General features: G+C 35.5%; 1 protein-coding gene across 1 annotated transcript in view; it reads right to left on the reverse strand.

Annotated features, from left to right (window-relative positions):
- Positions 1–1,698: 1,698 nt before the first annotated feature.
- Positions 1,699–15,534, reverse strand: part of ERO1B (endoplasmic reticulum oxidoreductase 1 beta) — a 29,121-nt gene continuing 15,285 nt past the window's right edge. The window contains exons 7-16 of the mRNA XM_066546791.1: positions 13,786–13,906; positions 13,648–13,694; positions 12,564–12,575; positions 11,703–11,729; positions 10,188–10,280; positions 9,787–10,033; positions 8,928–8,997; positions 7,594–7,680; positions 6,038–6,171; positions 1,699–5,390 (exon numbers count right to left, since the gene is read on the reverse strand). Coding sequence (XP_066402888.1) covers positions 5,330–5,390; positions 6,038–6,171; positions 7,594–7,680; positions 8,928–8,997; positions 9,787–10,033; positions 10,188–10,280; positions 11,703–11,729; positions 12,564–12,575; positions 13,648–13,694; positions 13,786–13,906 — 899 coding nt within the window. The 3' untranslated portion in view covers positions 1,699–5,329. The remainder of the gene's footprint in view (positions 5,391–6,037; positions 6,172–7,593; positions 7,681–8,927; positions 8,998–9,786; positions 10,034–10,187; positions 10,281–11,702; positions 11,730–12,563; positions 12,576–13,647; positions 13,695–13,785; positions 13,907–15,534) is intronic.

Consider the following 15,534-nt stretch of genomic DNA (forward strand, 5'->3'; position numbering starts at 1 on the left):
GATACATAGAACAGTATAAAAAACCAGACTTGTTTATTTATTAAGAACCTGGGAATTGCAGTGTGGGAATAGAGCAAGAGCCGGCAGTACATAAAGCAGTAGAATCTCAAAAGTGCCTTTCTGCATACCAAGCAAGCAGAAAAGCTGTGCTTCAGCCTTTTGTCTTCAGGGATAAATGTAGTGAGCTTTGAGGGGGTAATGGTGGATAAACACTGTTCCAGGATGTGACGTTGCAGAGAGTAAGCCTAAAAGTAATTATTACTAATCTAAGGCAAACAGGAACCCTGTCTATACTTCAGGTCTTTTTATTGTGCCCAGTTCTCAGCAGTGAAGAACTCTGTACCCCCAGCATCTCTTTCTCCTTATCTAAGTGGAACAAATACTGTAACTCAATCCACATTTTCCCAGGAGAAAAATATACTACTTCCAATAATTTTACTTCTATAAAAGTATTCCATTTTGAGGTGTACTAAAGCATTCCCAAATGGTGGACAAGCCTCATGTTTTCCTCATGCTCGACTTCAGGAAGTACAAGTAGTTGAGAATTCTTATGCACATTTCACAGAGAATACACAGAGTAAAAAAATACGGGACGGGGAGTAGATCTGATCAGATCTGCTTGAAAGCCAAAGTGCCATACTCCCACCTCAAGACTTCCACAGCATCTTTGGGTTTTGGGGTCTTTGTAGGAAAGCCAAAGCACAAGCCTTGCCTCCAGCAGAGGTAAACTATTTGCCGTCCCAAAACTTACATTGCATTCTTCACATATATTCATGGAAGAAAAAAAGCCAATTAAAGTATCAGTCAGATTAAAAGAAATAACCCAGGGTTGGGAGAACTGAAATTTTATTAAACACTTTGGAGTTCTACAATCATGTTTGTACAAAACTGCCTGAAGACCCAGTGCAAGAGAAGTCTGCAGGAATTTCATTTTGTTCACAGCAGTTACAGCTGTACAGTAAAAATGTAAGAGAATTCTCCACTTAGAACAAACTTCAGCCCTATGCCCAGTATGCACACAAAAAAAGTGGAACAGCAAATGACTGTAACCAACCATAGTGATGAACTAAATACTCTAAAACACAGGAAATTTGAACAACAATGTGAGAGGTACGATCTAAAATTTAATTTATCATCACCTGTGTAACAGGTGCTTACTCACCTAAGCTGGGGATGAAATATGTCTATCAAATTTTCAGTAAGATAATTTGTTAAAAATGCATACATGGAAGTAAAAAGAGAATTATTTTCCTTTCAGAGAAATAATTTCAACATGAAGACCCCCACTGCATGAACAAACAAAAAAAAAAAATCACAAAATTGTTTTTATAAGATATTCTGAGAAAGGGACAGAAGAGACTTAATTTCTAAATAAGCCTTTTTGTATCTTAAAACAATTTGACTGAAACAGGGGCTATATTTGGCAATATCCATACAGAAACATATTGTAATTCTACAATGGATTCCTGATGTGCACACACACCACAGTGCAATGTTATCAGCAAGAAATATACAGGTTACCTTCATCTTTTGAACAAAATTTAAGTGAGAGTGAAAATCTGCTCATAATTTTAATCTTACATGACTATTACAAAAGGAATTTATGTAATAGCTGCCAAGTGTCATTGAAAGGTAAATGAAAAGCAAAAAATATATTTTCAAATGAAATACCAAAAAATTACATCCAGAAAAAGAAGGTGTAGCAGAAAATACTTTAATTTGCATTTTGTAGATTCAAACATAGCAAAGATTCAGAAGTGTTTAGATCTCAATAAGCAGTTCCAACATTGATTCTGATTTTAATAAATATTACATTTTAATAGGATAGCTATATGGAGAAATTGTGAAGCGATGAATTGCTGATTGCTACTTTATAAACATGAGCATCAAGATTATTTACAACATATTACAGGTCATTTCCCAGAAAAGCACAAAGCAAGGTCAGATAAAGGCAACCCAACCATCAAACACAACTCAAGAAAATGTGGCACAGTGTATTTCATGCACATACAATGACAGCACAGATCATCAGCTGAAAACTAGGAAAACACTTATTATTCCAGCTTACACAAGTCTCTATATTTCATTGTTTTAAATTTATATTCTGACCTACCTTCTCAGGCACTGAAGAACAAGTTATTCAGCAAGTGCCCTACTTTTTACCTATGTAGTTTGCACCAAGTCTTTTTTCACCATTTCACGCAAGTCTTCATGACTTGGGAACAATTAAACATTTTTGTCTTTGTCTTCTCACTACCTCTGGGATTACAATCATTGTGTCATTTGTACAAGAAAATGTACTGCTACTCTGAAATGAATGGCAGACAGTGTTGACAAGCTGATCTCCAACAGGGAGCTGGAATTTAAAATAGTTTACAGATCATGGACGGTGTAACTAACCTTATTCTTTAGTATAAAAAAAGAGCTGTAAATTTTTAAAATTTAATTTAACATATAAAGAACTAAGTCATCCAACTCACACAGCAAAACTTCATAGGCAGCAAAGTCACAGAATGTACATCAAATACAGTAAAAAAGATGGTGACAGGAAAATGGTTTCAACTAGATTTGTTACAGGAAAAATCTTATGTCCTATCTCTACAATGACAGTGAAGTGAAATGCCTTCCATATTTGATCATCAAGAGATGTGTACCTTCAGGTGCAACAGAACTTACACACCCAATTTGCTGTTCAGTTGCATTCCTGTGTTCCCATGACACAAAGGAAAAGAAGAAAAGCTTCACATCTCTTTATGTCCTTATCCTACAGTATTTGCCTTGTGCCAACGAGGGCTGCAAGGACCAGGTGTCCAGGATTTGCATGCCTGAATCTCTCACCTGTCCCATGAGCAAGTGCATGATTCTGCTTCAGTGTCTGTTGATTTTAACCAGGCACAGGTGGAAAAAGAAAAAAAATAGCAAGTTGCATCCCCAGGAGGAGGCTGGAAGCAATTCACTTTCCCCACACAGCAAGGGGAGAAAAGGAAGAAACGTTTCTGAGACTTAGGTCCTTCCTGGGGCAATGCAGTCATACAGTTTTGTTTTTTATTTTAACTAGAAAATCCTGCCTAAAGCTTTAGGCACTATAATATATAACAATACAGATAAATCCCAGTTATAGGGCACTCTTCACACAAGTGAGCCTACAGTTCTAGCCCTTGCAGGTCTATCCAAAAGGCAAAGAATTAACAGCCAATTAAAAATTACACTCTTTCAATATATACAATTACTCAGAAGATTTGGATACTCTGTATAACTCATCTACCAAACACAGCTGTTCACATCTGAGCTACTTACCTAGATTCCCACTTCAATTTAATAGAGAAAAATAAACTCTGAGGGTGCAAATACAGAGCTTGGAAGGGGCCAGATGAATCCACCTAGAACCCTCCTGCTCCTCTACCTAACTAGAAAACAAAAGCCTGTGATGACTTGCTCAGACACAAGTGCCCAAAGGCCAGAGAGGCTACCAGGAAAAAACATAACATCCCCAAACTGGCATCAGCTTCCCCTAACACCATGTCCAATTACCTATAGGATTAAACAGAAACTTCCACTGGGATACCAGTTCACTGCCAATTTGTGCAACTATCACCAAAACTTCGTAAGGGTGGTTTGGATATTTTTTTTTGTTTTTTTTTATTTCCCTTTCTATTCTTTTAAATTTCATTTAGCATATCCCAGTTTGAAACAAAGGGATTCACTTTCTTAAGCAACAGCATTTTTTATAAAAGCCAAGTGTCAGCAGAATAGCCTATTTCATTTCCAGTCAGGTAGAAATTTGAGGCTAGTCTGGAAACAAAGGACAGAGTGTATTCCAGCCTTCAGAAAATTCCAGCTGTAAAGGAACACAGTATGGAAGCCAATACAATTACAATCAATTATATAAATAGGTCACTCAGTATCTAAGAGGGTGAAAAATGTTTAAGAGCACTTAATTTTGTGAAGACTTGTTTTTAAAAACAAGAAATGTATCTACACTGCACCAGCACTTCCTACATTCATAACACCTAACTTCAATTTTAAACATGCTGGTTTAAAAGAAATTATTACTTCATTTTAAATTTAAACCAATATTTGGTTGCTACTAATGGTAATGCTGTTTCTGAATTCTGTTTTGACACTGGTAAGTTACCACTGACATTTGTGGACAATGATACATGAGTAATTTCTTATTTTATGAAAGTAATGTTATTAACATACCCGTTTTTTTATGCTGAATATCCTTTTAAAGAAGATACAGTATGGGTTTGCATAGATAGAGTATGTGGCATTAAATGTCAGTATGATTATGAATTTTAAAAAGCATCTTTTTTAAAAGTGACTACAAAAGCAAGTTATTTTTACACTGACCTTTTAACATAGCACTCAAACATAACCCATAAAGAGCAAATTTATTTCCATGGCTCAAAGACCAAGTGTGCTATTTTAACATTTAAGACACTAAAAGACAACTTTTGGAAACTGAACTTGTGATTACAATCTAGAAAAATAATATGGAGTAAACAGAAATTTGATTGACTGAGGTTTTTCAGCTAGCAGCACTCCACTAACCATTTCCCCTGTCCTGACCTCTACCTCCAAGTAAATGCAGGTAAAAGGCAGCAGCAAGGGGCTACAGAAAAGTCACTTTCAACTCTGCTGCATCAGAGACAAAGTAATAATTAAAAAAAAAAGTGCTGAAAAGCACAAGACAAGGGTAAAAAAAAATGGTATCATCATGATGCAAAGAAGCCCAGCATGAAAAAATTTCTGCTCGGTAAATTTGCTATTTTTAAGTAAGTTTCATTATTACAGCAAGAAGCTAAAACTCAGCAAGAGCCTTATTTCCTTTTTGTGGTTAGTTTTTTTTTTGTTGTTATTTTTTTCTTTGTTTGTTTGGAGGTTCTCCCCCCTTCCTTTTGACAGTCAGAACTAACATACCAAATCCTCAGAATACACTGAAGTTCAGTAAATGGGGAGACACAGAAGTGATCCCCCCCTTTCCAGACAGGCCAAGTCAGGGTGGAGGTACATTTGTTTTCATATAAAACAGCTGTCTCAGAAAGACAAGGAAATAAGAAAATTTATGAAGTTTCAGTACAACAGAACTGTGAGCAGAAAACTTACAAAATAAACAGATCAGCATAATTTACACATTTAAAAACTATATATTCCATTCATAAATATATTTTCTAATTAATAACCATTCCTAGTTTAAACATAAATATTCAAGTTGGGATTTGATTTTACTTTTTATCAGTTCATGTGAGTCCTGTAAGGATCAGTTCCTTCTGCTCAATGCAGTCATGTAAATGATCTTCACTATCGGGCTGTGCAAAGACCTTCATTACCTAGTTTGTTGTAATAAAACTTTAAAATTCTGCAACTCTTTTATACTTGTGGAAAGCCTGTAAAATAAAAACCATCAAAGTGTTACCAATTCAGCAAAAGAGAAGTACAAATTATCACAATCATTTTCCTTTAGATTTTTCCTCAGACACAATTCTGTTCTCAAAAAGTCTATTGACTCTCCATTTTACATTAACATATGACAGGGATTAAAGTTTATATATAATGTTTAATCATCTCAGCTTCATTAAACTTCTAAAAATCCCTAACCACAGGTAGTAAAGTTTATTACATCCTTTTATCAGATTGTTTAAATAGATTGTTTAAACAGGAACAGATTGTTATATTCAAGATCTGAAGAATCAACATAATGAGCAAAGCATGCTCTATGTAAACTTCTTTTAAAGCTGTTAAAATGTTTCATCATTTGAAGGAGATAAATTTGATTAATTTTTTTAAAATGTAAGAGACTTAAGTTTCATCTTGCAGAAGACAGATTTATGAGACTTGAGACAGAGAGGATGAATTAGATCCAAACGTCGAATGAAGACTAAGGCTAATACTCAGTTTGAAGGCATTAAGTTTATCAATATTACTGGTAGTAATTCAGCCTTCCAAAACCTACAGCTATGTGTACAATACCTTCTTTCCACAGAAACTGAGTATTGGCACTGAAGTTTTATTCTATAAATTTATAACATTTTACCTTCCAAAGGCATTTACAAGAGCAACTATTTCTTGCCGTGTGAGCTGAAAACCTTTTGATGGGCTATTCTCAGGAAGGCTCTGTATTTCCTTCTCAGAAAACAAGATCTTCAGAGCAGTTCCTAAGCCTTGAGTCTATAAGAAAAGTCCAATGTTTTAACATCAGTAAAATCATTCCTTCAATTACTCATAAAACCATTAAAAAAATAAAAACACACTAATCTAGGTAAACTTTAGTACCAATTCTTATGTACTGACCCTCAACCCAAATAACCGTACAAAAACCAGGGCACTAATACAATTGCATGACAGCGATTGTGTACCAGGTTTGCATTTGTTTGCTCAAGTATACTTGCTCTTCACCCTTGCCTTCTTCATCTCTTCTTTTCTCATCTCTTTTCTTCTTGGTTATGCATATGAAAATATGTCCATTACATAACTTCCAGTTCCTTCCTGTCCCTCACTTATAGATGCCCCAACTCCTGCAGGAGCACATCTCCCCTTTCCCTTTGAAGTCAAACTAAGTTTTTTATGAGGTATCACAACACGTGCACTTTTTTCCACCTTCAATTCTAGTGGCAAACAATGCAACTTCAATTTCAACCCCTATTTTCTACGCAGGAATAGAACAGAAGTAGATTTTCTTATTTTCACTTTTAGTTGGGCTACATAAACAACCACTGGCTTTGACAAGAAGTGGTTGAAGCTGGCTGCAAGAGAATTTTATAGGTCAGGAAATTTGGCCTTCTTTAGTTCTTAGTGAGGAGGAACAATAACAACAGATCAGAAGTATTAACTAGGACAGGATAAACAGAACTCCAGAAATTCAGCAGAGACCAACAAATTTTTGATGCTGCAAACTCTTTGAAAATTGCACTCTGATAAGTTTAATGTGGTATAGTGGTATAGTACAACAGGCACTCCAAAGTAAGTTTTCTCAGTCTGGACTTAACATTAGTCTTGAGGTTTAAAATACTGTTGTCAGTAAAAAAAAATAGTAGGAGCCAAGAAAATGAAACTGGCTTTCAACTTTCAGCTTTACTGGGCAACTTTGCATTCATTTGCTGCCCTTTGCATAAACTGTGAAAATCTATATTCTTTCTTTTTCTTACACCTCAATTTGTGGAGTTAAATATCACACTGGATTCCCTAACAAGTAAGTGCTGTGTTTAAAAGAAGGTTTCCCATAAGTGATTCTACAAGGCTCCTCTGATCACTGAATATAGGTAAGACATTGACTGTTAGTAATATCTCACCATGAAGCATCTGCTTTAAAAGTAACTTTTAGAACACAAACTCTACCTTTTAGTAAGCTACACAGCTGTTGACTAAACAAAATAAACAATTTGAAAAAAAATTTAAATGTTAAATAGATACATGTTTAATGGTAAATTAAACATGTATCTATTTTTAATATATAGGTAAGGATACCAAGGACCAAGCATGTGCAGAAAGCCTGAATGCTAAGGTAAGAGGTGTCCTGCCAAAATGAAATAGATGCTTATCTTGGGACCTGCCCCTGCCAGAACACACAGACCTACACAAAATAAACTGTACCTGCAGCTTGCCCCACAGCCTGCATTTGTCACATCCAACACAGTCCATTATGCGGGAGATGTTCTTGAAATGCAATCTGAATTCTTCCTATCAGTTAAAAACAAAATAAGAAAGCTTAAGCTAATGTACATCTTAGCTTTGCAAAAACAGAACATTAATGAATGTAGTATCATTAGAAATCTAGTACCATTAGAATATCAATTCTCTAACCAAAACTGAACAAAACCATTGTTTTATGTAGTCAAGCCATAACAAAGATCCATGAAAATCCAGAATCTGATTTCCAAGCCACTTCTAACAGTTAATTCTTTAAAAAATCCCCCAAAAATACAGAATATGCAGGGTAATGCCTGGATTCTATACACTGATTTCCTACCAACTTTCTCCAAGTTTTCTGAGGTATAAGTACTGTATCTGTGTCCCATTTTTTTTCCATTATTCAAATCCTTTTTGAACAAACCATATTTTTGACAACAAGTTACAATTCACAAAAAATATTTTCAAAACTATGGGTAGATTGTTGCTGTGCAACTTTAGACAGAGCAGGAGCAAGCAACAGTGCAGAACTCACCAAGCTGATCTCAGTTTTTTAAGGTCCAAAAAACACTGGCTGGGCTGATAAAACTCCCACTTTTCTAATAGCATTTTTTGTAATGCTGATGACATTCCAAACCATTACTGAATAAGTGTTGTAAGTGTTAATAAATATTAAAACAGAACTTCATTACCAACTACGGAATTGCAATTTACACCTGTGGCATGTTAACACCAGAAGCTGATGGTAGGTACAGCATTCCCATTAGGTTCCCATGTCTAGGAACTATGCTTTCTAATGTTAAATATCATATTTATGAGACAATACTGTATATTGTGCTCTATTTGTATATTTGTATATATATTATATATATATATATGTATATTTGTATATTTGTATATATATTCTATATTTGTATATATATTTGTATATATATTCTATTTCTATATAAGTCATCATTTTGTAAAGCAAACATGACTGGGTGGGTTCTTTTTATCCAGATAATTATGAAACAGTTACTTTACTTGAAAATAAGCATCACTGCATTTACTGGGAATACTCATGTGCCCCACCACAGTCCTGATGCCAGACTCAAGGCACAAAGCCAGAGATTTCAGTCTTCTTGGAACAGGACAGCACCTTTAAGTTGATTGAAAGGCCTCATATACAGCTCTAGCAAAGGCAGGGATAAAATCTTACTCCCAGCAGTGTGTTTGTGGTAGGCAGAAGGGCTTTCCCAAGTAACACAGCCTAACTCCAAAATAGGTATTTTGGATGTCATTAAGAAAATTAGCTTTACCTTTAGTGATTTGGCTCCTTTTTTATCTCCAGCAAACATGGACTTTTCATCAAAGTGCATATGGAAGGACCTAATAAAGACAAAATGCAATCAAAACAAATGCTAGCCTAAACTACAGCGCTCAATTAAGCTTGGTAAGCAGCTGATGCCATCAGTGTAAGATATTTTTCAGAGTTCCTAGTCCTTGCAGATTAGGCCTTAAAAAAATACTCAGTGGTATTGGTTTTACTGTGCAATCACTGTAACTTCATATCTGTTATTAAGAGTTTTGTTCAAATTAATACTGAAACTGGCCTAATGTTTGCCTTCCAACTGAACATTGCCTGGCTACATCTCAATTACCTAGCAAGACCACAATTAGGGACAGCAATGAAACCACACAACGTGTTACAATCACAAAAACTAGCAAAAAGGAGAGCAAAGAAACAGAACTTGAGGATATTATGGAATAAATAGAAGGAACAGGGGATGGCCAAACTACCAGAGGTTAAGTCTGTGATAACGGCAGAATTACTCAGTGGGCCATTAAAAGACTGTATGTACTACTTTCCTTTTCAAAATAAATCATGTGCATCTTATACTGAAGAATCAGAAAAAGCAACATACCGGAAGTAGCCGAGGGTGTTGATTTGTTTGGGGTTTTTTGGGTGCTTTTTGTTTGTTTTTAAAGATTGGTATATTCAAACTATTAATCTGTCCTATCAAATGTACAAATTCCACTTTAAGCCCTCCCATTACTTAAATTTTATTTCTTCATTCCATTCTCCTTCCTGTCCTATCCTATCAAGGAGTCACCTATTCTCACTTCCAAATATAACTAAAAATTTCAAACTGCTGATAAAAACCCCTCATGCCTTACTTGGTGTCCCTGAAGATATCTAGTAGGAGAGCTTTAGATTCAGCATCCTCGTGGCCGTTGCCAGTGTAAAGGTCGACAACGGCACGCTCAAAGTACGGAGCAACCTTGGACAAGGCACGCAGCTCTATCAGATACAAGAAATACAAGTTCTTCAGCCTCCTTGGTCCTTCTCCTTTCGTTTCAGCAGGGTCAAAGCGGCGAGTGAACTCTTTCACATTTGGTCCCCAGCGGGGCTTCCCCCACGTTTCTACACAGAGAAAGAAAAAGGGGGAGGCACGGGTAGTAAAAGAGACACATTTAGAACATAAAATAACTAAGCGTACCCCAACAATTTTCAGAAAAAACAAAATACATACTACAGATATTGTAGAATTCCATTCAGCAATTTTACCTAGACATACCTTCAAGAAGATAATTTGCACACAGATGCAGGTTGATGCTAGCATGGAGTCCAGAAATGAGTTTATAAAACACTCTTTTCTCAAGGCACAGACCTGTCCAGGAAAAATGACAAACAGATACCAAACTAAATACTGGAAATAATTCATTAAAATGAATATACCCTGACATTTTAATGATGCAAATCTGCATTGTTGGCTTTCAAGAATTACAATTACAGCACTTGAGTATTGTTAATAAGCCCTTATAGCCATCATAGAAAAGCTTACCTCCTATTTTTTATATAAGTAATACTATTAATGATATTTGACATTTTTGCTTGCTATTTTTGTGCTCTAGTAAACACAGTCAAATAAGGATCTGTTCAATTGGCACAGATAAATTGTTACACAAAAATAAGATGCCTACACTTTTTGAGCAATAAATTTGAATTGATGCTGAATTTTTACAGTCTGGAAATCAGAAATATACTGTGACCCATCTTAATTACGATTAAAGCTACCACTGAATTAGAGGAGTGGCTCTAAAGAAAAACACCAAAAGGCCCAGAAAACCTTACAGCACTGGAAAACAGCAAAACTACCTCCTTACAGCTGTACTACAAAGTCACTGAAGATTTAAATGCACAGGACAAAACCTTGGAAAATATCACTTGATCAATACAGACTTCTACAGCATAAATAGAAATACAGTAGCATTGAGATGCCAGAATACAATTTATATGCAGAAATTACTTATAATTCCAATTAGAACCAAAGTTAGAGACTACACTTGAAATTTAAAGAGTTTGTTCCTCTCAAAAATATGTTTGGGCAACTTTCCTGCCACTCCAGTCTCCACAAATGGAAGCAGGAAGAGCTGATGGTGAAGGCTATCTGTGAGGCTGACATGTGTCCTCACTTAGACATTACATTTTTAAAGGCATGTAAATTTATATGCTTTCCTATAATACCACCAGACAAGGACAGGCTTAGAAAAGCCAGAATGAACTAATTTTAAAATTAAGTACATTTGACTCACTTAATTTTCAGCACACCTCCAAAATGGGATTTTGATTGCTACTACTGCAATAATAATTTCCATTTCAACATGAATGAAAAGAAAACTGCTTTGCCTTCTGAACACACAGACTTAGATTATAAACTGGGAATAGAGCCACCAAAATCTTTAATTTTCTTTAAAGATGTTTCCAAATAATGATGCTTACCAATATTAGTACTAATAATGCCTCTGCTTAAATGCCTAAAATAACCAGAAAATTCAAAGTAACTGGCAATGAAGTGAATTCCCTCTTTATGAAAGATAAAACACTTAAACGTTTAAGGAGTATGCTGTCTAAGTAAATGAGAAGATTTGTAAAGACCCTCAAGGTAAGAGGTATTTGAACAACACTTGAAAGCTCTGCACAATTTACAAAAAAGCCTATGCTATGAAAAATATTTGAGGAGATTAAAAAAGTGCTACAGTGTTCCTTCTAGTGAATATAATACTACATTAACTCATCCAAGAGCCTTTACCTTCTAGCCATGTGTAGAAAGATTCTCCTGTAAATACAAAGTACATAGTTAAATGAAGAATATTCATTTTCAACATTACAGCATCTTTGTATTACTATGCATACAACATCAGCTGCCATCTAATTTAACATGAAGTTAAATAATTCAGGTATTAAAATGAGAATAGGCACTGAAGCAGCTAACTTGGAGGTTGGTTTAAATCTGTTGGGGACAGAATAGGAGAAATACAGGAACGAGCATGCCTAAGCTACTGGTCAGGGCATTCAGCAGTGTATGGAAGCACAAGTTTGATTATTTGCACTGCTGGTGAAAGACATGATGGCAGAGTGCAATTCTGACAGCCTTCACTGTAATCTGCCTAAAGGTTTCCTTCAGACTTAGATCTTTTGCCCAATAGCTTTCAGTTGGCTGAAAAATCTTCAAGTCTGCCTCACTGTAGGCAGATCAAATCCTTTCTCCTCACTCTCTCCCAGTCTTCCCAAAATCAAAGGCATTCAAGAAAATACACAAGAAATTGTCCCTCTTCTTTTAAGAGATCTGACATCAGTATCAATGGGGTTCTGGAAGAACTAATAACATTATTACAACACATTCTGTTACAAGAATAAGAACCAAGAAGAGAATTGTGTTTTGTTGTTATCCACTCCTTCTCTTACTCCAAAAGAAAATATGAGTCCATTAAAAACATTTTCTTATTAATAACCTGCATAAAAACATAACTTTCCTGCTCTCTTATTCAATAACAGAAACATAACTTTCCTGCTGTCTAATTCGATAACAGTAAAGTGAATAAATCCAAAAATCCAAAACTCTCTAATGCTTACTTCATTTCTGCAGGTCAAGGAAAATAAGATGACTTACCATCATCTCCTCCTTAGAAGGGAAAAAAAAAAGAAATGCATAAGCATTAAAAAGATAATTTCCACAGCAAAGCAGTAATGAAACACAGACTTTAATACAAACACTCAAAAAGTGCAAGAAATCTTATTTAATTTATAAAAAATAGGCTACTTTCCTTCCTTAATTCCATTCTTGCTGCTCAAGACCACACAAGACTTAACACATTGTATTAATGAAAGTCACTAAGAAATTTAAATCTTAATAGCAGCTGATTCACATATTCTTGAAAGCTATACTTTAGCTTCAGAAAAATGGTTGAGAAGCCACAGTCTTTAGTTTGCATTGTTCAACAATCAGTCCAGTGTTCCTTCCTGAAATTCTGATCTCTGAATTAAACAATTCTCACAATTCTTTTGATTTGTGTGTATCAGCTTTTAGTAATTATAAATATTGAGGTATCTTGATTTTCTAGTGGATGGTGATTTTTTAACTGAATCTATTGTCTAATAGTTAATTTTTAAGGGAAATGAGACACACTGATAGAGGAAAGCTGATTCATTTGAAACACCACGTTATAGCTTTCAACCTAAATTTGAAAACAAATCCCAAGCTATTAGAATACTTTTTTTAAACAATTTTGCACATAACTGATTCTTCATAAGTGTACAGTCCTTCAAATTATTTGTACACTTGCAATACATTGTGCACTATGGATGAAAAATGTACAACTACATTACACCAGAATAAGTATGAACTGAAGTGACTAAATTAAATGCTTTTTGAAAAAATAAACAAGAATACAAAAGTGCATTCAAATTGGAAAACTAGTGTGACACTTCATAAACAGTTTGAGACTTACAATTTAGTTTTCATATCAGCTCATCTGATAATAATGAGCCTATTAATAGGGATAAGATTAGGCATGTATGTAATAAAGTATCACATGCTTTAGTCTAAATATAAAAATGTACAGCTATCTCTACAGAAGAAATTTAAAAAGCAGAAAGCACACCTACAGACTGAAGATTGCTATCTGTATTCCTTGTACTGCAACAGTCACTATGTTAAAAGAAGTGCATTGGAAAATAAAACAGGCAGGACCCACCCCTACTAGGCGCCAGTGGATTTAAAGGACGATAGACAGATCGAGGCCTAAAAAATAAGTAAGAAAACACAAAGATCAGTTTTTAGCTAAACTGAGGTACAAGTATAAAAAAATAGGCTTCCTCTCCCTCCCAATTACTTGAAGCAGTTTTCTTCATAAATGCTGTTCCATACTCTCCAAGCAGAAGGCCCCTTGTATCCAGTGTAACGTTCTGGATTGAGCAGCAAATCCACATACTGTGCATCTGGAGATCTCTCATCTAAATAGGAAACATTTTGTTACATATGCCAAGTGATCAATTGAAAAAGATTTAACCAGTCTCACAGAACTAAATATAAACAAGAGGTCTCATATAATACTATTATGTCTTCCAGTTGGATTTTAAGTGCCATGTATGTAAAAATGCAGCAATATACACACTAAATACAAAGCTCAAAAGCACATAATCTATTCCAAAGTCTCCTGTGTGGCTTTAATTTCTCTAATGTCTGATGGTCATCTATGTTGCTTCTTTAAATCTACCATAAACACTTGACATGCACTATAGTCCCTTACCCTAGTGTTTTGTTTTAAATGGCCTCCAAATTTAGGGTTTGTCTGGCAGTATTTGCTTGGGGGTGTTGCTTTTATGAAATGGATATACTGCATACAGTAGGTTGTTAATAAAGACAAGACCAAAGTAGTACATCTTGAAGCTGATACATACAGTAAATTTATTAGCTAAATCCATTTTTCCTCCAAATACCCTCATATACTGGCAGAAAAGTCTGAATCACATTGCTTAACTGTACAAAACTTTCAGCATATTGCAGAACATATCTCTTGGTTACAACAGAAAGCATGTTACTTAAGCAGCCTTTCAACAAGCTATACCCTCATCTCAGAAGTTCACTACAAACTTCAGGTAATTTATCCAAAGAAAATTGTTAAACAAGACTCCCTCTGCTTAAAAACATTGTAGAAACAGAAATTGTTTCAAGCTACAACAATTTCTTACAAGTAAAAAGCAGGAGGAATTCACCAGTCTTTGAAATTCTAGGTCAGGATCAACTCATGCTTAAACAAACCCCACATACAATACAGGCCGAAAGTCCAGAGACTTATTCATAGGAATAGGCCAAGAAGTGCCACGTAGTACTTCCTCAGATATCAAAAAACCCCACAGAAACAGAGAGTGAAACTGCTCTAAAAAAAGAGATGATTCTGCATGAGCAGTTAAGCATTGCTTCAGCAGCAGCAAAAACAAAGAAAGGACACTGATACAAGACAGACAACAATGAGTGCCAAATGAGAGAAAGTCAAATTACAGCTTTACTTATTTATTTGACAGTGTGGCTAACCTAAGCAGTTCCTATGCTCCCTGATCACTTCAGGGTCCATTTTTCTTCTTGTCATCCACATACTGAGTTTATGTTCTCTGCTGGGCCATGCAACAGAAAGATGGAAAGGTGACCCAGGTTAGTAAGTTTTTTCAGCTAGATCAATTCTCTTATCTAGTTTATGATTAAGCCCAACAGGAAGAGAGGAGAAGAGAGCAAGGGTTTCTGCTTTCTCCCCATGAGTCCCAGTAGTTCTCTCTCACTCTCCCTGCCCCAGATGACAAACTCACCTCACAAGCCAGCTCATCACAAGAGCGTGGGAGGTGGCAGGGAGATGGCAACTTACTTTCCCGCTGTTTAGGTAAGCCTAATCAGTTTACCATGCAGAAAGATGCACACCAGAGCCAGTGCAAAAAAAAAAAACCACACTGGAAGAACACAGCTGGGGACAGCCTCCTCCAGCAGGGCATGATATAAGGAGAGATGGAGGTAGAATCAGGAACTACTTAAGTTAGTATTATTTCTAAAAGAAATGGTCCTCAACTATACCTTTCACAGCTCAGTATTA

Source organism: Molothrus aeneus, chromosome 3 (assembly GCF_037042795.1).
Source record: "Molothrus aeneus isolate 106 chromosome 3, BPBGC_Maene_1.0, whole genome shotgun sequence".
NCBI lineage: Eukaryota > Metazoa > Chordata > Aves > Passeriformes > Icteridae > Molothrus > Molothrus aeneus.